This window comes from Ahaetulla prasina, chromosome 10 (genome assembly GCF_028640845.1).
Source record: "Ahaetulla prasina isolate Xishuangbanna chromosome 10, ASM2864084v1, whole genome shotgun sequence".
Taxonomy (NCBI): Eukaryota; Metazoa; Chordata; class Lepidosauria; order Squamata; family Colubridae; genus Ahaetulla; species Ahaetulla prasina.
The window spans coordinates 21,284,571-21,308,200 of NC_080548.1; the positions used below are offsets into that span (position 1 = coordinate 21,284,571).

The following is a 23,630-nucleotide window of genomic DNA, read 5'->3' on the forward strand; positions in this document are numbered from 1 at the left end:
ACAATGTTATTTGACATAAGTAAGGTAAAGTGAAGATTTTAATTATTACAATTGACACTTTGGATATTTGTAATATTATTTGTTGTATATATAAATGTTAAAGATGTGAAAAGATGGACTATTGCTTACCCCTGAAGGTTGGACAGAAAAATTAAAGAAACTAAGTCGGAAATATGAACTATTTTTGAGAGATTGCTAAGGGAAGAAAGACATTTTAGAAGAAACCTTGGTGAATATTGGAAGATGGAACGTTGTTTTGATATTGATTGATGAAGGTTGGATATTAAAACTACGTACTTTATTCAAGAATAAACACTAACTCAATTGGAAACTTTGGAGAATTCTAGGAGTGGAATGGTCTGATATATAATGGAGTGGAAGAAAAGTATCTTCTTTGTCTTTGGAAGGAGTGGAGGTTTTAAGGAACGACTATGGATTATGATTTGTGCTAGATTTTAATTTTGTTGTTAGTTTTATACCCTGTACTCGGTTCTCGGAAGTCCTGGGGGTGGGGGAGGAAGGGAAGGGAGGGAGGGGTAGAAAATGGATTGATAGTTAATGTACAAAGATGATTGAAGATGTATAATTAATGTAAGATCGGACCTGCCTGGTTACTACTTTAGAATGAAGGGAAAGAAGGAGTAGAAGAGAGAAGGAGGAAAGAGAAGAGGAGGAGGAGGAAAGGAAGGAAGGAAGAGGGGAAGAGGGAGAAGAAAGGAATAGGGAGGAAAGAGGAGAGGATGTAGATAAGAGAGGGGGAGGATGGTTATGGAAAGTAGAAGAAGGTAAAGAAGGAGAGTAAAAGGAAAAGGAAGGGGGTGGTGACCAGGCAGATCCGATTAATTGTATATGAGGGTACATTAAATATGTTATTGGATATGTTATTGGATAAGAATGTCAAAATAAAACTTTTTTAAAAAAAAAAAAAAAAAAAAAACAACAGCTGCCAGAATAGCATATGCACAGAAGTGGAAAAACGAGAATATACCAACGGAGGAGGAAGTGATAAAGAAAATCTTGGACTGTGCTGAGATGGACAAATTAATGAAAGAGTTAAAAGAAAAAGAAGATTCGGAATATTATATAGTATGGAACAAATTGTATAATTGGCTAGAGACTAGAAATAGTAAACGATGAAAAAGGTGAAAAGCTTATACATACATGTATATAAAATGGCAATGTATGAAAGAAGATGAACAGTTAGAAAGATAGATAGGATAGGAGATATATAGAAACAAGGGAGAATGGGACCAAAAAAAAAAAAGTATAATTAAATGAAACGAGAGGGGGAATAAGGATGTAACAATGAGAAGAATATGGAAACGAAGCTGATGTAAAGAAGGAATATATGTTTTATGTCAATGTATGTTATGTTTTGTTGTTGTTTTTGTGGTTTGTTCTTTTTTGTTTATATATATATATCTTCCTTCCTGTTTCTTCCTGAGATCACACATTGGTCCCAGAAGCACGAAGCTGAAGCCTGAAGATGACGAATGAGACTTTGTCGAAACGTCGCCAAGGCACTTCCAATTTTACGCGGGAGAAAACCCGAACAGCCAAAGACCTACATACAAACACCCGTGAAAACCTCAGAATATATATATATATATATATATATATATATATATATATATATATATACATACATACATACATACATACATACATACATACATACATATATATATATACATACATACATACATACATATATATATATATATACATACATACATACATACATACATACATACATACATACATACATACATATATATATATGTTTTCTGAGGTTTTCGCGGGTGTTTGTATGTAGGTCTTTGGTTATTTGGGTTTTCTCCCGCGTAAAATTGGAAGTGTCTTGGCGACGTTTCGACGAAGTCTCATTCGTCATCTTCAGGCTTCAGCTTCGTGCTTCTGGGACCAATGTGTGATCGCAGCTGTTTCTTCCTTTTTAACTGCTAGTGGGGGTTTGAACTGATTGGGTGGGAGCTTGGCTGTGCTCTGATTGGATGGATATGTATCGGATATATATATATAGGTCTTGGCATATTCGGATCTTTTCCCGTGTAAGGTTGAGGGTATCTTGGCGACGTTTTGACGCGGTCCCACTCATCATCTTCAGGCTGGTGCTTTCAGCTTCATGCCCGTGTGAGCAAAGCCTTGCCTTTATATATATATATAAAGAAATGGCATAGGGTACAGGTGTCAGTTCTTCAAGGACTGGGGCCGGATCAGCATTGTAGTTCTCCTCCGCAGGCCAGTGGGGGGGGGAGAGACAGATTGGACAGCCTCTTGCAGCACTTTGCTGGGCAAAACGGGGGGGGGCGCTCCATTTTGGCTACCATGGCACCAAGGGCCTGTCCTTTGCTATTTCCAGGCCGGCCCCGCGGCCCAGATTTAAGTACCCCGAGGGCTGGATCTGGTCTGTGGGCCTTGAGTTTGACACCCCTGTTATAAAGTTTCCTGCTCAAGCAGGGGATTGGACTAGAAGATCTCTGAGGCCCCTTCCAACTCTATTATTCTATGATTCTATATCTGGAGGAAGACCAGGATGGTAAAGGCTGAACTAGTCTGCATTTTCTATGTTGATGTACATAATGTTCTTCTATTTACTGGTGGTAATATCATTCAGCCCATCTCAAGATACTGCTATTGATTTATTTACTATTTCACATAATCTGCAGGTCATCCCCATTAGTACAAAAGGCAAGGCATACATTCAAGCAATTAATAATAAATAAATAGGATTGACCTAAGGAGCTTTGTTTTTTGGCACAGAGCCATTTCTTGTTCCCTTTTTTTAGTACCCTCTTAAGACATTCACAAATCTCCAATCGTAAAAATCAGAGATACACAAGCCTGAGGTTTCAGGATGCCCAGGTGGTCAAGAAAAACGCCGGGTGATTTTCCCCGAACTGCAAATTTTAATGGGACGGAAAAAGGAAAATATTACGTGGGAATGAAATAAGATGGAATGTCATGGTTTTCTGGCCCCATCCTTTGTTTTCTGGAAGGAAGACCCTAGGAAAACAATCAAAATCCCAAAAAGGCCCTTTCACATAAAAAAAAAAAAAAACACATTGCACACTTGATTATAATATTCCTTCCAGGCTTAGCAGGACTGACCTTTTAACTGGCAATGCTGAGAATTGTTCTGACCTAGGCTTCTCCAAACCACTAAGCAGACTCCTTATCCTGACAAAAACCTTGTTTTATTAAGTTACTGTGAATTGCTCTCATTCACATCCAGCAAAGTCTTTCAAGGGTGAATTTACAGCCACAGACCTTATCTGGCTTGGGGAGCTGCCAGGCCGATATCTTCAAAACCTGGCAAGGAGTAACCAATTAAGCAAACTAATTGTCTTCTGCAAACTCCCCTCCCTTTTCACTCCTCTTTTATCATCTGTCCATCTGTGGCCTTACTCCCAAGTTGACCCTTGTTCTTTAGCTGTTCCATTCATCTGGCAACTCTGCGCATGCGCACACTGGGAACAGGCTCCAGCTGTTCATCTGCCTCACTGATGTCTTACTCCGAAGGCAGCTGATAACTGGCATACGGCCTTGGCCCCCTCTCTGCCTCTGATGCAGGGCCCTCATCAGAGCCTTCCCCAGACTCCAGGACTGGCCCATGTTCCTCCCCAATCTCCTCACTCTCTGAATCTATTGCCAGCTCCGCTGGTCGCTGGCAGGCCACAACAAGAACTCAACCCGGAACTCAGCAGAAACTTAGGAGACTGAGCTATCATTACAGCTATAGAAAATGAGCCATGATGGAGCTAAACTCTATTTTGAAGCTGCTTCTATATTCCAACAAACTTTATAGCCTAGGTTGGAAAAAGCATGTCAGCTTTCTTAATTATATTGGGTGTGGCCGGTCTTCCTTTCCCATCAGTGGTGCGTGAACACAAGGAACCAAGTAAAAAGCAAAGAGACCCTTCACTGGGGCACAGAAATGGATTGTCTCCTTCACCTGCGAGAGCCTGAAGCCCTTCCATTAGCAGACAGGAGGACACTGACAATCATTATAGATCAACCTTGGCAACTTTAAGACTTGTGGACTTCAACTCCCAGAATTCCCCAGTCAATCATGCTGGCTGCAGAATTCTGGGAGTTGAAGTCCACAAGTCCTAAAGTTGCCAAGGTTGGAGACCCCCTGTTATAGACTGATCCGATATTCAGTAGACTTTTTCCTGATGCGTTGTTTTAAGAAACAGAAAGCCATCTCGCAAAGGAAAGAGAGCTTAGGAGTCCCACTTTTCTGTATCAGATGCCATATTGCAGTAGTTGTTAGAACAATTAGTGAAACTCATTAGTGACTTGCTTTCAGAAGTTGTGGGTGCTCCATCACTGGAGGTTTTTTAAAGAAGAGGTTGGACAACCATTTGTCTGAAATGGAATAGGGTCTTCTGCTTGAGTAGTGGGTTGGTCTAGAACAGGGGTCTCCAACCTTGTCAACTTTAAGACTTGTGGACTTCAACACCCAGAATTCCTCAGCCAGCAAAGCGGAGTTGAAGTCCACAAGTCTTAAAGTTGAAAAGGTTGGAGACCCCTGGACTAGAAGACCTCCAAGGTCCCTTCCAACTCTTGTTATTCTGTTTCTGTTGTGAGATAGGACATGGCATGGAGTCCATGGAACAGATGATGAAGTGGGGTAGAAGAGCGTGATGCAATAGAAAAGCCTGGAAAGAAGCTGCCATAACAATCTAGAAAACACCACGTATTATAGAACGGGGCACTAATGGCGAAAGGGAATCAGGTTGGAGGCTAGTGAGAGGCACATGTAGGGAACAAAGTGTTGGGATTTGGAGGGAGGGAGGGAGGAAGAGCAGAATATACCACTGCCTTGTCTTCCTTCTTCCATGCTCCCAGATAAACAGAATGCTAGGAAGCTGGGTTTGCTACCACCCAGAGGATCTGAGTGAGAGATAGTTTTCTGGCGCCTAGGGAGCATCTAGCAAACAAATCCTTCAAACCTTGGCAGGGGAGGTGCCCAAACCCAGCTGAGCTCCAATCCCTGAATGGTAACCTTTCCCGTTTAACCCCCGTTCCTGCCCTTCCTTCCCAACTAGCATGACTCCCTCCTAGCAATGCCTCAGCTATTTTTCTCCTCCAGGCAGTGAAAGCAATCTTTGTATTTCTCTCTCTCTTCTTCCATCCTTTCTCCTTCTCTCCTCTCCCTCCTTCCCTTCCCCCTTTCTCCTCTCCCTCCCTCACTCCTCTTTCTCCTCTCCCTCGTCTCTCTCTCTCTCTCGCTCTCCCTCCCTCCCTCGCTCTCCCTCCCTCCTCTCTATCTCCCTCCCTCCTCTCTCTCTCTCTCTATCTCCCTACCTCCCCTCTCTCCCTCCCTCTCCTCTCTCTCCCTCCCTCCTCTCTCTTTCTCCTCTCTTCCTCCCTCCCTCCTCTCTCTCTCTCTGCCTCCCTCCTTCCTTCCCTCCCTCCCTCCCTCTCCCCCTTTGCTACCAAGGCAGCCCAAAATAATGAACTGATTCCTGTTCAAAAGAGGCTTCAGCCGGACACAGGCAAAACTGCTCTGAGGATCCTTCCATAACCTCAGCTGCCTTTCGCCTCCAACCGGTTTGCACTGACACCTTCCGCAGGACAAAAGGGCACAGACAAAGCAGCTGGTTCGCGGAAAGGGGTGGGAAGCTGGGAAAGCGCAGGCAGGCAGCGGCTACGGATCAAAGGGGAGATTGTGCTGGACTAAAAGCCCAGACAGTGAGTACTCTAGCGGGGCAGGGAAGGCGGGGCGGGGGGGGGGAATGAGGAGGGGTGGGCAGGGGAATTGCCATCCAATTTGAGGATCTGAGCTATAAACAAGACATTCAAAGAAACAAAGTCGAAGCCTGGGAAAGAGACCAAGGAATCTCTCCAGCGTCCTGTCCTCTCCGCAGAGTGGATGAGGCAAACAACTTCAGGCGCATTTCTTTTAGACATTTTTAGCGCTGTACCGGGGGAAGGTTAAGGGTAAAGCGTGTGCTTGTAAGTTTCACAGGGGGGGCTAAAAGTTCCCTTAACCCCCCACCCCACCCAATTCCTCAAGGAAGTCTAATCCCAAATTGCCAACTCGATGCCAGGTTCCACCCCGCTGTTGTGAAGGTTCCCAATACTGCATCACTAGATGTGGGGGGGCCCCCACACCCCTCCTTTGCTGCCCTACACATTCCATGCTCCACCCAATGTTATTTTATAGATTACATAATTAAAATACTCAGGGAAACGATCATGTTGCAAAGCAAAACAACAGCCTCGGGCATAATCTTGATTTCCAAAAAAAAAAAAAAAATAACTTTGAAATCTTGTATAAACCCCGGAGGCATTCTAGAAAATAAAAATGATAGGGAGTTGCAGCGCAGATTTCGGAGGGAGGAATATCTACCTTCTCAGGGGGGGGAAAGGAGAAGAAAAAGGCACTGTAGGAGATGAGCCCGAGGGAAGAGTCAAACACGTCATCAGTCTCGAGTGCCTTCGTGCCCACAAAAGATCTAAGAAGTCCAGCCCACCTTGAATTCTGTTGGCTCTTATCGACCACCTATTTGCTTTGACCATTAGTAGTTCAGATTCTTGTAGAGAGTTTTAGCATACAATAAATCAGCGGTGAAATCCATTTACCTTCACTACCAGTTTGGGAATGGGAGCAAGCGCACCTGTTCTGCATATGCGCAGATGGTCAAAAACGGGACATAATGACATCCTGGCAGGTGGGCGGAGCCTCGCGCCACCGGCGCTAGCAGTTTGCATGAACTGGATAGATCCAGCTGAATTTCACTACTGCAATAAACCTATATTCTTTTGAATTACCTGGACTTCTGACAGGTATGTTCAGGTAGAAAAGAGCATCCCTGAAAAGGTGATGGAGAGTAGCCTTGCCCAATTTACCTCCTGTTGTGAAGGGATGCCTAGTGATTGGACCATTTTGGGAAGGAGGCCATAACACATTCTCTGAAATATTGTGGCTCTGTGCCAGTGATGGCTAACCTTTTTGCTGACAAAAGCTGAGGGAGCGTGGTGGGGGGGAGGGGTGTCGCGCACACATGCCCATAATTTAATGTGCCTCACCCTCCATGCTGTGTGCGCGACCCCCACCCCCTGCTCCCCCCATTTTTGGCACGCAACGGCATGGTGGACCCAGTAGGCCCATTTTTCGCTCTCCCCAGGCTCTAGAGCCTTTCTTGGAGCCTGGGGAGAGCAGAAATGGCCTTCCACACCCACCTGGAGGCTTATTGGAGGCCTGCTGGAGGTGGGAAATGGCCTGTTTCCAGACTTTCGGTGGGCCCTGAAGGCCCAAAAATCAGCTGGCCGGCATGCACATGCATGCCAGATCTAAGCTAGGGCAATGCTCGCGTGCCCACCGATATTGCTCCACGTGCCACCTGTGGCACACGTGCTATAGGTTTGCCATCACAGCTCTATGCTGTAAAAGACACAACCTGTTTGGGATCAGCAATCACACCAGAAATATAGATGGGACAAAAACAGAGACACGGACAAGGCTAAATTTAATTTGTACCAAAATTGATTTCATTCAGAGTTATGTGGCTAGCCTCCATGAATTTGAGAATTTTTCTCCTTTGTACAAACTGAAGTTTGGTGGCAATCTGGGGAAGAGTGTGCAGGCCACTGTCAGCCCATCAAGGTACACCAGGCCAGGAAACAAACGTCACAAAAACTGCTGAAACGCCACTTCATTGTTGTAAGGGTACAATAACAGAATCTTAAAAGCCCGACAGTGTTTCTTTGCTCCATCTCACCGTTATATCAAAGAGAATAAGGATGGGACAATCTTTTTTTTTTTTTAATTTGCATTTATATCCCGCCCTTCTCCGAAGACTCAGGGCGGCTTACACTATGTTAGCAATAGTCTTCATCCTATTTGTATATTTATACAAAGTCAACTTATTTCCCCCAACAATCTGGATCCTCATTTTACCTACCTTATAAAGGATGGAAGGCTGAGTCAACCTTGGGCCTGGTGGGACTAGAACCTGCAGTAATTGCAAGCAGCTGCTGTTAATAACAGACTGCATTAGCCTGTTGAGCCACCAGAGGCCCTTGAATTTCCTTCTCACCTTCTCCTCTTTTTCGGGGTTGAGCCACTCATGCGTTCATACGTTAAGGTTATTTCCACACCCCTCTACAGGCCCAGGCACACGCAGCTACAGGCATTCATCAACTTACAACCACAACTGGGAGAAAAGTTTCTATTGCTAAGTCAGTTGCACCCAATTTTACTCCCCTTTTTTTTTTTAATTTGCATTTATATCCCGCCCTTCTCCGAAGACTCAGGGCGGCTTACACTATGTTAGCAATAGTCTTCATCCTATTTGTATATTTATACAAAGTCAACTTATTTCCCCCAACAATCTGGATCCTCATTTTACCTACCTTATAAAGGATGGAAGGCTGAGTCAACCTTGGGCCTGGTGGGACTAGAACCTGCAGTAATTGCAAGCAGCTGCTGTTAATAACAGACTGCATTAGCCTGTTGAGCCACCAGAGGCCCTTGAATTTCCTTCTCACCTTCTCCTCTTTCTCGGGGTTGAGCCACTCATGCGTTCATACGTTAAGGTTATTTCCACATCCCTCTACAGGCCCAGGCACACGCAGCTACAGGCATTCATCAACTTACAACCACAACTGGGAGAAAAGTTTCTATTGCTAAGTCAGTTGCACACAATTTTACTCCCCCTTTTTTTTTTTGACATAGTTATTAAGGAAATTACTGTAGTGAAGTGAAGTATGTGGTCATTAACCAAACCCAGATCCTCCCCCCCACCATTGACTGTTGCTTATTGTAAGTGGGCTGGGAAGTTTGCAGGTGGCAGCTGTATGTTTCCAGGATGTTGCATATTTTTGTTTAAACAACCTCTATTATTACTGAACTCTGAGCAAAGATGGGACAGGCTACCTTTGCAGGTTGTGGGCTCTCCGTCTCGTAGAATAAAAGAACACAGAGCAGAAACATAAAACTCTAAGGGACCTTGGAGGTCTTGTAATCTAACCTTCTGCTCAGGGCAAGAAACCCAATACCATCCTGGGCAAAATGGCTGTCCGATCTCTTCTTCAAAACCTCCAGTGTTGGGAGCACCCAAACTTCTGGAAGCAAGCAGTTCCACCGATTCATTGTTCTCTCAACTGTCATGAATTTTCTCCTTAGTTCTAGGTTGGATGGATCTCTCCTGGAGGAGTTTCCACGAGTTTCTCATGAGGTTTCGCAGACAAGATTGGAGAGCCCAGCCCTCCTCTCGCGGATGAATATCAGTTGGTTTTCCTGCAGCCTGTAGAAGGTTGGATTAGGAATCCCTTCCAGTGGTGGGTTTCAAATTTTTTTTACTACCAGTTCTGTGGGCGTCGCTTAGTGGGCGTGGCGTGGCTTGGTGGGCATGGCAGGGGAAGGATACTGTAAAATCTCCATTCCCACCCCACTCCAGGGGAAGGATACTATAAAATCTCCATTCCCACCCCACTCCAGGGGAAGGATACTGTAAAATCTCCATTCCCACCCTACTCCATGGGAAGGATACTGTAAAATCTCCATTCCCACCCCACTCCATGGGAAGGATACTGTAAAATCTCCATTCCCATCCCAATCCAGGGGAAGGATAATGTAAAATCTCCATTCCCACCCCACTCCAGGGGAAGGATACTGTAAAATCTCCATTCCCACCCCACTCCAGGGGAAGGTTACTGTAAAATCTCCATTCCCACCCCACTCCAGGGGAAGGATACTGTAAAATCTCCATTCCCACCCCACTCCAGGGGAAGGATACTGTAAAATCTCCATTCCCACCCCTCTCCAGGGGAAGGATACTGTAAAATCTCCATTCCCTCCCCACTCCAGGGGAAGGTTACTGTAAAATCCCCATTTCCTCCCGATCAGCTGGGATTTGGGAGGCAGAGAATAGATGGGGGCAGGGCCAGTCAGAATTTTTACTATCGGTTCTCCAAACTACACAAAATTTCCGCTACCGGTTCTCCAGAACTGGTCAGAACCTGCTGAAACCCACCTCTGATCCCTTCCAAGTGTATCGATCTATGCTTCCGGGTGTATTTTCTTGCAGGTCTGACTACTTCTCTTGATTGCTGATGCACGAGCTAAGAGTGCTTTTACTGTACGAGAGCTTTTCAGTAGTGGATCTATGGAAGCTTGCCAGGAATACTGAAAGCATTGAAAATAGACGATCCTCAGGAAGAGATACTGTGGTTGCACCTTGCGTTACTACTGATTCTATGCTGGAGAAGGCGTTGGGAAAGGATATGCTCTGAGTCTTAGAAGATGGGGCTGAGTTTTCCCCCAATACTGTACATTTAGCTAGGCTAAAATGGAATCAGGGAGACTATAATTCATTGAGGTGTAGTAGGATCTTGGCCATCGCCTTTAGGATACTGTGCAAAGCAGCTTGTCACCTCAAAGGTAATCCAGGGTGTGTAATTAGCAATGAACTTGCTAGGTGGGCAAAGCCGTTTGGGTTTTCTTAAGGGTTTTATTGCGTTTTGCAAACCTAATCTATGATTCCATGCTGTTTCAACTGTGTAATCCCACTTTTCTGCTAACAATATTAAAGGCCTGTCGTTCAAGCAACACAACACAAAAACAGTAGTTGCATGGAGTGGGGAGCAGGGGAGGGGGGCATCTCCCCACCTTCATCCGTTCACATTTTTCCCTGGACCCCCATCTGAGCAATCAGGGCAGGACAAACATTAGGCAATCACCATTTCCACCAGAACTCCCATTAAAGGGAGGCGACTAGATTGGGGTGAGGTGGGGACAGGTGGGTTGTAATGGGGAGATCGGAGTTAGTATGTCATTTGAAACAGCTTCTAGCCCGTGTCATCTTAATTGTAATTTATATTTGAGTTGTTATATATATATATATATTTGTTTTCTGAGGTTTTCGCGGGTGTTTGTATGTAGATCTTTGGTTATTCGGGTTTTCTCCCGCGTAAAATTGGAAGTGTCTTGGCGACGTTTCGACGAAGTCTCATTCGTCATCTTCAGGCTTCAGCTTCGTGCTTCTGGGAGCAATATACGTATGTATGTGTATGTATGTATGTATATGTATGTATATGTATGTATATGTATATGTATATGTATATGTATATGTATATGTATATGTATATGTATATGTATATGTATATGTATATGTATATGTATATGTATATGTAAGGGAAAAGAATGAAGAGCAAAGCAAGCTGTTCATTTGCAGCCTGTCTCTGGGGTTTAATAAAGCTCTATTCACTGCTGTAGTATCATTTTTATGCTATCATAAAGCTCGTCCGTTTAGCAGGTTTGTGTTACTTCAGCAGTTAGCACCGCCTGAAAAGCGGTTCTGGGAAAGGCGAAGAAGGATGGAAGGAAGGAAGGAAGGAAGGAAGGAAGGAAGGAAGGAAGGAAGGAAGGAAGGAAGGAAGGAAGGAAGGAAGGAAGGAAGGAAGGAAGGAATTTATTTTAAACCCTATCTGTAGAAAATGAGGAAGGAAGGAATTTATTTTAAACCCTATCTGTATAAAATGAGGAAGGAAGGAAGGGAGGAGGGAGGGAGGGAGGGAGGAGGGAGGAGGGAGGGAGGAAGGAAGGAATTTATTTTAAACCCTATCTGTATAAAATGAGGAAGGAAGGAATTTATTTTAAACCCTATCTGTATAAAATGAGGAAGGAAGGAAGGAAGGAAGGAAGGAAGGAAGGAAGGAAGGAAGGAAGGAAGGAAGGAAGGAAGGAAGGAAGAGAGGGAGGGAGGGAGGGAGGGAGGGAGGAAGGAATTTATTTTAAACCCTATCTGTATAAAATGGGGAAGGAAGGAAGGAAGGAAGGAAGGAAGGAAGGAAGGAAGGAAGGAAGGAAGGAAGGAAGGAAGGAAGGAGGAAGGAAGGGAGGAGGAATTTATTTTAAACCCTATCTGTAGAAAATGAGGAAGGAAGGAATTTATTTTAAACCCTATCTGTATAAAATGGGGAAGGAAGGAAGGAAGGAAGGAAGGAAGGAAGGAAGGAAGGAAGGAAGGAAGGAAGGAAGGAAGGAATTTATTTTAAACCCTATCTGTATAAAATGAGGAAGGAAGGAATTTATTTTAAACCCTATCTGTATAAAATGAGGAAGAAAGGAAGGAAGGAAGGAAGGGAGGGAGGGAGGGAGGGAGGGAGGGAGGAATTTATTTTAAACCCTATCTGTATAAAATGGGGAAGGAAGGAAGAGAGGGAGGGAGGGAGGGAGGGAGGGAGGAAGGAAGGAAGGAAGGAATTTATTTTAAACCCTATCTGTATAAAATGGGGAAGGAAGGAAGGAAGGAAGGAAGGAAGGAAGGAAGGAAGGAAGGAAGGAAGGAAGGAATTAAGAACACTTAAGCAAAACATATAGCAGAAATACAGGAGCAGCATGTGATACATGTTTTGATCAAAGCTCCTTTCTGAACACCTCTTTCAGAGAAGTGCCCCAAGTGCAGAAAGAAAAGGCATTTTCTTCAATTATAACACATTGGAAATGTTTACTGTATAGACACAAAATCAGGTCAGGTAAAAAATGCATTGGCACACGGGTAAGGTTATTTTTTTGTGGCTTGTGTCAACCTAGCTCACGCTCCTGTTAACCCTGCGCCTTTTTATGGTTTGGGAGAAAACCCAGATATCCGTGTGATTCCTAAATTAGGTTAAATGTGTTATGGGAATGTAGCCAATAAAAGAAGAAAAGGAACAGATGTATTGAGTGGCCCTCCCTATTCAGGGGCCGGAATAGCTCAGGCTGTAAGGAGCCTGTTATTAGAACACAGTAGCCTGCAATTACTGCAGGTTCAAGCCTGGCCCAAGGTTGACTCAGCCTTCCATCCTTTATAAGGTAGGTAAAATGAGGACCCAGATTGTTGGGGGGGCAATAAGTTGACTTTGTAAATATACAAATAGAATGAGACTATTGCCTTATACACTGTAAGCCGCCCTGAGTCTTCGGAGAAGGGCGGGATATAAATGTAAAAAAAAAAAAAAGTAGTCTAAATCTTAGGGCCACGTTTGCCCTATTCAATTCAATTCCAATTTAGGAATTCACTTATTTCCTAGATCGGTACAACGCCCTGAATCATCCATCAGCCAAAGGGACAGGCAGAGATAGGCAATCTAGTGCCACATTGTATTTTTAATTACAAAACCCATAAACAACTTGAAATTGGCCATGATGTTTGGGTTGATGGCAAACTATCAGGAGAACATCAGGTTGTCTACCCCCGGAGCTAAATTTGCACAAGGGGCTAAACCAGAAGAAGAAAAACAAATCCCTTAAAAGGTAGTTAGCGTATAACCGGTAATGTCTTTTTCAGCTCTGACAGGACATCCTTCCATTCCCCACTGTCCTGTCAGAGCTGAAGAAGCTTCTTGGACGAGAAGCGAAACGTCTTCAAAAGAAAACAAACAAACCGAGAAACGACAATTAAGATGATGAGGGGCTAGAAGCCATTTCTAATGACATACTAACTCTGATCTCCCCATTATAACCCACCTGCCCCCACCACAAAAAAAAAAAATCTGGTTGCCTCCATTTAGTGGGAGTTCTGATGGAATCGTGACTGACAGCTACCACAGTGGCTCTCAAGTGGGCCCAGCTTCATCACCAGAAGACTAAGCTACGCAATGGACTTTTCCTTCTAACGCTGCACATTAAAGCCTGGACACTGTGTAATCCTGGCCATCATTCTCTCCATGGCTTTGCTCAGAAGCAAAAGAAGAGACAGGCAGAGGGAATGAGCAAGCGATGGCTTACTTTGCAAGCTTCCACTGTGGGCAAGAGCTGCCTAGTCAGGCGAGTACCCCCCCCCCCACATCCTGATGCCACTTTGCTAGTAGTTCCAAGACTGTTTCACCAAAGGGCAGCCTTCCCATGCAGGAGGGAGGTGTGGGGGGGGGGAGAAAGGGAGGGGAGGCTTGGCAATTAAGGTTTTGGCACTGTCAGACCTGCCTCGAGCAGGCTTCCACTAGCTGATAGCTTTATTGTTATATTTTTGGATGTCAAAGCGGCACAAACAAGTGCTTTAAAATGCATCCGAGCCGCTGCTTCTTTGACAGAGGGTGTTGGTTTTCCCATTAACAAGTAGAATGCAGGAGCTGGAGCAGAAAACTCCAAGCGCTTTGGAATTGATAAAATAACAATTCCCTAATTAAAGAAAACTGTCAGTCAAGAGGCCTTCTTTCCATGCAGCATCTGACTACGGGGGAGGGGGGAGAATAGCCTCCGTGCCCTTCCCCCACTCCCACCCCCACATGCGTGCAGCCTCGCAATTCCAAAACCCAAAATAGAAGGGTCTGCATGAATTCCTACAATGGAGTCCATAACTACAAGACCAGAATCCTACACCGAAAAGTCACCAAAGACCAAAGCTGTTGCGATCTGCATGTCAACAGGACTGGGAAGATATCCAGGATCCCTGATCCAGGTTACAAGCTATCCTACAGGTTACAAGAACCCATTGCTTTTAAGACTACTTCCAGCAATAGCAGGAAGATTATTCTGCAGAAAAGGATACCGAGGACCCAGCTTCCGTTCAAACTTTCCAGGTCTGTACATTAAAAATCAATTATCCTATCTCCTGGGGTCTGAGCTCCTCATTGAAGCCCCATTGTTCGGCAGAGGTGATATTAGGGTTCAACAGGACCTAACAGGCTTTTTAGCTCAGAAGCTTTTAAAACTGAATATGCCTCCATTAAAATAAAGGAAGAAACAAAACAAAAATAGCAGATGTGCAATCTTGATCCAAGCTATGGTCTTCTTTTCCCAAGAAGCCTTTTATTTTAGGCGGCTGAAGTTGACGGTTCTCGTTCTGTTAAGTAAAAGTTCCCCTCGCACATATGTGCTAGTCATTCCCAGCTCTAGGGGGCAGTGCTCATCTCCGTTTCAAAGCCGAAGAGCCAGCGCTGTCCGAAGACGTCTCCGTGGTCATGTGGCCGGCATGACTAAATGCCGAGGGCACACAGAACACTGTTACCTTCCCACCAAAGGTGGTCCCTATTTTTCTACTTGCATTTTTTACGTGCTTTCGAACTGCTAGGTTGGCAGAAGCTGGGACAAGTAACGGGAGCTCACCCCTTACAGGGCACTAGGGATTCCAACTGCTGAACTGCCCACCTTTCGATCAACAAGCTCAGTGTCTTAGCCACTGAGAACCTATATTCTCTTAAAAGAGTAAAAGGACAAGATGGACAGCACATAAATCTAATAATAAATAAATAAAATGAATGTGTAGGTTTTACTATCTGTTAAGGGGGGGGAGAGAGATGGAGATGGAGAGAGAGAGGGAGAGAGACAGAGAGACAGACACAGAGAGAGAGAGGGAGGGAGAGGGAGGGGGGAGAGACAGAGAGACAGACACAGAGAGAGAGAGGAAGGGAGAGGGAGGGGGGAGAGACAGAGAGACAGACACAGAGAGAGAGAGGAAGGGAGGGGGAGAGGGAGAGAGAGAGAGAGAGAGAGAGAGAGAGAGAGAGAGAGAGAGAGAGAGAGACTGGTTGTGCCCACACAACATGCTTAACTGGCAGAGTTACACACCTAATGCCTGTTTCTACATAACACGCTAAGCTGGGTTAAGTTTTAGACTCAGTAACTTTTGCCTGCCTCTGTCTAAACCCACCCCCTCCCCATCCCACTTAAATAATTCTCTCAAAAGCAGAAGCCTGCTCCCAGAAGGATAATAGATCTACGTTAACAGCATGAGGTGGGAGGGAGGGATGCGATGATGCAAGTTAAATGGTGCACAGGAGCTGAAGTTCTCAATTGGCTTTAGGGAAGAGGATGGAGGGGACAACTGGGAGCTTTAAATCTTACCTTGTAATCCCACCTTTCAAAGTGGCGGCTGGTAAGGGGGGGTGTGTGGAAGCTGTTTCCGTAACACAGGAAAATGCTTTGGAATTCTCGATGAAGCAGGAAGAGGGCTGGGTGGCTGACAATTCATTAGGGGCCAGAGAAGATTAATTATCTAAGGTAACTACTGTAGGAAAAAGCCCCCCCCCCACTTTATGCCCCCTCCTCATGCACACACACCAAGGAAACCATGATGCTTCTGAACCTCAGATATACAGACTGGATTTGCACAACTTGTTAGACTAGGCTACAATAGGGCTCATAGCTTTAGTATGTTGGGGAAACTCATCTATTGTCTTAGCATGTTATATAAGCAGTCATTGTGGTAAATCATAATATGGTTGGTTGGTTTGGATGGATGGTTGGATGGATGGATGTAGCATACAATTTAAATGCATCCATTATGGTTGGTTTTTTTGACCCGGTTTAGGGTTTAGACTATTGTGCAAGACTCTTGCATAAAATGTCCCAGAATTCAGAGCTATGAACAGGGACGGGGAAATTGAGTTGGAGAAAATAGGTTTAGAAAAACGAAGAGAAGGAGAAAAAAAATGAGGGATGAAAAGAAAAAAATTAGAGACCAGGCAATACAGTAGAACAGAGGTCTTCAAACCTGGCAGCTTTAAGACTTGTGGACAGCATAGCTGGCTGGGGAATTCTGGGAATTCTGGGAGTTGAGGTCCACAAGTCTTAAAGCTGCCAAGTTTGAAGACCCCTGCAGTAGAAGGTCTAGATCACAAGCCTGAGAAAATACTTCGGCAATGTACTTTGGTAAAGTGATGTCTCTGTAAAACTGCAAAATCAAAAAGAACTGACACTTAAGATTTATATTGACTGTTTCCCTATGACTATCATTAAGTGTTCTACCTTATGATTCTTGACGAACGTATCTTTTCTTTTATGTACGCTGAGAGCATATGCACCAAGACAAATTCCTTGTGTGTCCAATCACACTTGGCCAATAAAGAATTCTATTCTATTCTATTCTATTCTATTCTATTCTATTCTATTCTATTCTATTCTATTCCATTCCATTCCATTCCATTCCATTCTATTAGGACTGATCATCAATAAGGAAGAGTCAGCAGCTGGGTTTAATTGTCAGAGACCATCCCAGACAAAAGAGACTCGGAAAGAGACTACCAGCCTGGATTAGGAATACCAAAAATCCAAAATCACAGGTCACAAGGATTGTTTCTCTTTCTCAGCAACAGTTCAGAGCAGAATGATACCCAAAATCTTTGATTTGTGACCACAAAAAAAATTATCTGAAAGTGTTTAGATAATGTCGTGATAAGTTCTACCTTATCACTAGGTTAGAGGGTTGTAGAATTTTTTTTTCCCCATCACATTTCAAGCCAACTCTTAATTTTCATGGAGCCAAAAGAGAAAGCTATTGAGTTCCTTTGCCATGGGACTCCTAAACCTTACATCCTCTCTTCTCAATGCCTATGGAAATTCTCAGTCATCCATTCAATGAAAAACAAACAACATCCAGTTACCTCTTGAAAAAGCACTTTTAGGCACCTCTCGTCTCAGTTCTTGGCATGATCAAGTACCAAGCATGTGAGACACCATCATGCACTACCAAGTCATAGCTGCCCATTTCAACTAGGAGCTATCAGGACAGGTGCCATAGGATGATCAATGGCAATTTGTGCATATTCTGGCCAATTTTTAGTGTTTTTTTCAACAGCATTTTCTTCCAGCCCTACCTTGAGATGCAGTAAATTGACACTTCGACTCTTAGCATGAAGAGAGAAGAGTCTAAGATAATGCAAGCAGCTATGAAACAGCCCCTCACCAATCATTCACCATTTCAATAGAAGCATTTTCAAAAACCTTCATCTAAAATGTCTTTGATTGGGGCAAAGCCACTTATTACTGCATCAAATCTCTTATATATATTTTTCCCTTTAAAGGCATGAAACAGAACTAGAAAAATAGTGTTCCTTAGAATATCTTTTGGATCTTTTCTTCAAATAAAAGCTTCCCTCGATTTCTTTTTTTAATCATTTGTTTTTAAGGCTGTCCATCTATATCAGTGACTCTGGGCAGGTAACGAGGATTAAAACCAAAACACACACACACAAAAACCCACAATAAACAGCAAATGAACAGCAACAAAAAAAAATGTAAATATAAGTCAAGCTCAAGGCCCATAACCTAGTTCCAATGAACAAAAGTTGTGTATAACAGGTTCACCTGACATTCTGACCCCATTCCAGAGTTTGTTCCACTGGAACCTAGTCATCTCTATTACACTATACTTTTTTTATAAATAGGGAATGTACAGGATCACGTAGACCATTTGACCTTGTCAAATTCAAGGCCCGGGGGCCGGATCCAGGCTGCAGGGCCGCGAAACAGTAAAGGATCGGCCCACAGTTCCTCTGCCAGCGAAAACGGACTTCGGGAAAGCTGCTCCCGAGCTCCGTTTTTGCTGGTAGATAGTTGCAGGAGGCCGTCGTAGCCGAAAGGGAGCTCGGGAGCCCATTTTAGCTGTCAGAGCACTCGGGCCACCGTAGGTACCCGCCACACGAGTGACGTCGAGCTGGCCACGTCCCCCTGGCCATGCCCCCCCCCCGTTCCCCACCCAAGATCAAACACAACCCTGATGCGGCTTTCAATGAAATCGAGTTTGACACCCTTGACCCAGACAGATAAAATTCCATACAGTTCACCACCCAAAGTGCAAAGATTTTCTAATATTTCTCATCTGCAATATCAGTTCTTCGTGGGACCCAATTCGTGCCGGTGTTGCAATCCTCTTGAGGAAGAGGGTCAGGGAGTGGGGTGGGAAAATCTGAACCTCCTAAGAGCACCAATGCCAAGTCTCAACAAGGACACGTACGGGCAGGTCCAGGTTGAAAGGCGGAGGCACATTTTGGCAGAAACCCATGAAGAGGAGCAATAGATTTCAACTCAGACTAGCACATATACTGGCAAAAGTTTTAGTGCCCACCTTTTCATTGCCAGAATCCCAGGGAGAAAGATTTCCTTGCGACACAAACGTCATTAGAGCTTTTTCCAAAACCAAAGAATGGAAACCAGACCACTTGAAGACCTCGATGATAAGAGCTCTGGATGTAGCATCCATATATTTTTACTCCCTCCTGGGTAGAGAACTGCAAGGTAAAAATGCTACCATCCCTGCTGATTTCTACTAACCTGTTACACAGATAGGTTTGTTTCATTATTTTTATGCTTTGAATGAAAAGAACACTTTGGCTTCATCAAAGAAGAGATGGTCTTGACTTGTTTTGTGTGCGGCCTCAAGAAGCATACATTCTCAGAGGAGTAGGAAGAAATTGTGGGTATTAATTGTCAGGGGAGCCTGAACAAGCCGTGGCATAGGTTCATGCCGTGCCACGGGTTCCCAGAGCAGTAAGCATCTATTGTACTGTAGTCCTAAAGTTTCACTGGTCAACTTAATATTATAGTGCAGCATTTCTCGACTTTAACCATTTTAAGGGGTGTGGACTTCAATTCACAAAATTCATTCTGGAAGTCGAAATCCACACATCTTAAAAAGGCCAAGCTTGGGAAGCATCCCTGTATTGTGTATGAAAAGGAAGACTCTTGCAGATTTTAACTGGTACCCAAGAGTGCGCAAAAAAACATAATCCTGCTGATATAGAATAACCAGTTAAAGCACACTTTTAAACAGAACCCAGAGTGGGTCTATTAGCCACTCTTGATCAAAGAAGTGAGAGAACATGAGAATGGGGTGAATGGGCACTAGAAAACGAGATTTTTGATTAGCAGTTGGTTGAATAAGACTAATCCTAGCCTATCCCAATTGCATTATCCAAGGATGCTGGGGAAACAGATTCCAGGATTCTCAGATTGTTCTGTCGTGTTGGTTGGGAACTCAAAGAGTTCCAGTCCCAACAAATTTGGAAGGCACCAGACTGGAAAAGGCTGGGCTGAATGGGGGGGTGGGAATCTGCCGACTATGAAGTACACATTCTTGTAACCAGTAGAACTCTTGGTCTAACCTTTCAGTTCACTGCTTCTAGAATATTTCCGCATCCAAAGAGTAATAATAAAATAAAAAAAACCTGTTCCTTCAGCCATTCTCATAAACTGAGATCCAGCAGAAAATATTTGGATCATGCCAGCACAGACACTAGACGGAACAGTTGTTACTGAGTAACTGGAGAGTAAAAAAGAAGTTTTTTAAAAAAATGGGAACCCCTCTGCTACCAATATGGCTCATGTTTTGCTCCCCTTCCAAAGGTATTTCATAAATATCTTTTTCTCACATGAGAGCTACTGCAGTTGTCTTGGTTGAAAAAGTAGACTCTTCTCAGCCAAACACACATACACATTTTCCTTGTAAATTGAGGGAATGCAGCCCAACTCTACACTAAATCACCATAAAAGAGGAATTGATTACTACTGATAGAGTTAAATTGAGAGAGGTGTGTATCTTAACTCTTCTGGATAAGACCAACAGATAACACAGAGATAAAGAAAATATAAGTGACTCTTTTGTCTTCTTTCCCCCATCATTTATTTTCAGATTTACAAGGGTTCTCCAGGGCCAAGACACACATGGGGGAAACTCCATCAAGAGTGTATCACAGCAATGACTTTCCAAATGACCATATTTGGACCTTAGAGAGAAACCAAAGGAGGAGGAGGAGGAGGAGGAGGAGGAGGAGGAGGAGGAGGAGGAGGAGGAGGAGGAGGAGGAGGAGGAAGAAGAAGAAGAAGAAGAAGAAGAAGAAGAAGAAGAAGAAGAAGAAGAAGAAGAAGAAGAAGAAGAAGAAGAAGAAGAAGAAGAAGAAGAAGAAGAAGAAGAAGAATTAATCCCATTTTGATTCAGGAAAGAGATGTTGCCCATGTACAAAGTTTGCAATGAGCACATGAGGGCTATTTTATTAAATGTCCAGTTTTGGACCTGATGGAATCCATATGGGATTAGTAACATTTGTTCCACTGGCTCAGCGTTGGCGGGGGGGGAGGGGGGGACACACACCGAGTAACTTAGTAGAAGGAATCACATTTCAAGTTTTCCTTGGGATAATGATAGAGGCTCCAAGAATCCAGGCTGCATTCCAGAAGAAAACAGATCTCCCACCTCCACATCATCCCCGCTCCGCGCCCCATCCACCTACCCACTGCCCAAATTGAAAAGCAAAAAGCTGAAAAGCAACATTCCCTCCTCCTCCCCCCCCCCACTCTCCCTCCATGTCCTTTCTCCAAGTGGCATTTCAATCAAGCAGAGCAGAAGAAAGCTTCAAAATGTACTTCTGGCTCCCTCCCTAGCAGACAGACAGGTGCCACTTAACTGCAATACAAGGAGGGAGAGAATCATTTCTTCCCCCCCCCCACCACCACCTCCTTGCTGCCAGGCACTGAAGAAGCAGAAGGAAATGTGGGAGGCTGGCCAAAAAACAGTTGAATAAGTGACCAGGCTACTGATAAATGACCTCTCTCTTTCCCAGTGCAAAGAAGAAGAAGAAGAAGAAATATGTACATTTAAAAGCAATCACTCTCACACCCTCTTCACTTCTGCCAACAATACTTTCTTCTCCTCTGGCTTAGCGAGAAGCAAATGTGCTCTCAAGTCTGAGTTCAATAAGGCTACAAGAGTAACTTGCCTTCCTGGGTCAACGAGGAGAAGGGTCTCAGGGATCAAGTTCTGGACTCAAGGCAGAGTTTGGTTTGAGGGGGGGCATTGGGGGGGGACTCTTGCAATAAAGCCAAAGGCCTTGCCCTCTTACGACCAAACATATGCTAGCAAGCAAGGATGCTACAAACTCTCTTAGAAGGATTCGGGGTTGGCCATCCTTGCCACTACTCCAGACACCAACTAAGGTTGCAAAGCTGTTTTTTCCAGTAATGGATAGAATAAAGGGGGCGGGGGGAGGACCAGCATTTGAACAGCCTTTAAATTAACCTCTCTTTGCGGCCCCGGGAAAATAAAAACAAAAAAAGACCACTGGTCAGCCCCTTCTCTTGGGCATCTAAACCAAAACAAGATATGCCGGAGAGACCCCTCACGAGGGGATGATGAGAGGAGTAAAACTTCCCCAGCGCCTCTCGGAAACTAGGTATCTCGGAAGCGGGAATAAGGAAGCGGGGAGGGGAAGGAGGAACCCCCCCCCCCAGGTACCTTCCAGCCAGCGGAGCTGTTGCTGTCGCCTTTATCCTTAAAATAGGGCACGTATCGGACCATCCAGTCGTAGATCTGGGAGAGGGTGAGCCGTTTCTCCGGGGAACTCTCGATCGCCTTGGTGATGAGATCGGCGTAAGACAGATTGCCCCAAGCGTTCCGCCGCGAAGTCTTGGCTTTGCGGAGCTGTCCAACGTCCGCGCTCAAGGAAGGCAGCGCGGGGGTCGCTTTGCCACGCTCCGTCGCCACGCCGGCGTTCTCGGCGCCTTCGGTGCCGCCGGCTAAGGGGTGCTTCGGGGCGCCGCCGCCGCCGCCGCCTCCTCCTCCCGCACCGCCGGTTCCATCGTCTTCTTCGCCCGGGAAGTCGGGGTGAGGCAGCGGCCAGGTGCAAGAGCGAGGCCGACTCTGAGGTTCAAAATCCGGGTCGATGTCAACCTGATGCGCCTGCAGCTTCTCATCCATGTTCCTCCCACTCCCCCCCTCCCCCCGCGGCCGCCTTTTCCCCCCACCCCCTTTTTTTTTCACCCCCGTCTTTTATTCCGCTTTATATCCCGGGAAAAGGAAAGAGACGGTCTTCCTTTGTAAAAAAAAAAAATTAAAAATTAAAAAAAATTCCAGCCAAAAGGTTTCCACCTCCCCGCCCCAAACAAAACAAAAAAAAAGCGTCGACTGGCAGCTCCGGAGCAGACGGGCGCGTTAGGAAGCGACGCTCCGCGGCGGCGGCAGCGGCGGCAGCGGCGGCAGCATCGCACCAAAGTGGGTCGGGGAGGAAAAAAAGGGAGAGAAAAGAGCGCGAGGGAGGCGGGATCGGAGACGTTGCCTCGCCGGCTTTGGGGAGGAAGGTGCGTCGGGGGAGCGGTGGGAAGGGAGGAGGGAAGCGAGAGCGGCGGGGAACCCGGAGCCCGACAGCTCAGCCGGGCCGGTTCTCGGGGGCTCCAGCAGAAAGGCAAAAAGAACGGGCAAAGGCGGCGGCGGGCGGCTTTCTCCACCGAGCCCGGGCAGCGCAAGAGAAAGGCGAGGGGGAACGCCCGTTCGAGCAACAGATGAAACAGCTGGAGCGCAGGCGAGACCTAGGCGAGCTTTCGAGGGTTGCCTGACAAGCTTTCCGGGGGAGACCCCAGGCAGGCTGGAGGCCAAGGCAGTTCGCTTGCTTCCAAGAGGAAATCTTTGTGGGGGGTTTTTTCTTTCTTTCTTTCTCCAAGCCGTGTGAAAACGAAGATTTCAAAATATGCCCAAGAGAAATAGATAAGATAGACCTATAAATATTCAAACGACGGTTCGGGCGTTAGCGGGAGTATCCGGCGCTTAAAGGGGTCCGGAGACAGGGATGGAGGTGCGGAGCGAGCGTCACCATGCTCGCGCCCCGTCCTTTCCTCGACGACGGAGGAGACTCGCACCGAGAGCCGGCAAAAGGCACCGACCGGCTGGAACTGGGCAGCCGATTGGCCAGGCAGGCAGAGGCAGCGCGCTCTGACGATTAGCACCTGCTGCTGCTGGTGGTGGTGGTGCTGCTGCTGCTGCCGCGGCCGCTGCTGGCAGACTCGGGGCGGCAGCCAGCCCTGGTCGCCGTCGCTGTCATCTTCCTGGCCAACCCGTCGTCTTCCTCCTCCTCCTTCTGCTGCTTCTCCTCCCGCTGCTGCTGCTGCTGCTGCGCTCGTGCCGCCCCGA

The 23,630-nt window shown here is 45.5% G+C and overlaps 1 protein-coding gene and 1 long non-coding RNA gene across 2 annotated transcripts in view; one reads left to right on the forward strand and one right to left on the reverse strand.

The window, feature by feature from the left end:
* Positions 1-22,446, reverse strand: part of FOXO6 (forkhead box O6) — a 179,049-nt gene extending 156,603 nt beyond the window's left edge. Inside the window, exon 1 of the mRNA XM_058195910.1 lies at positions 21,963-22,446. Coding sequence (XP_058051893.1) covers positions 21,963-22,424 — 462 coding nt within the window. The 5' untranslated portion in view covers positions 22,425-22,446. The remainder of the gene's footprint in view (positions 1-21,962) is intronic.
* LOC131204525 (uncharacterized) lies at positions 5,116-11,365 on the forward strand. Its single transcript, XR_009156608.1, has 3 exons — positions 5,116-5,718; positions 9,158-9,312; positions 10,062-11,365. It is a non-coding gene; the product is annotated as an uncharacterized LOC131204525 (long non-coding RNA).
* Positions 22,447-23,630: the final 1,184 nt, after the last annotated feature.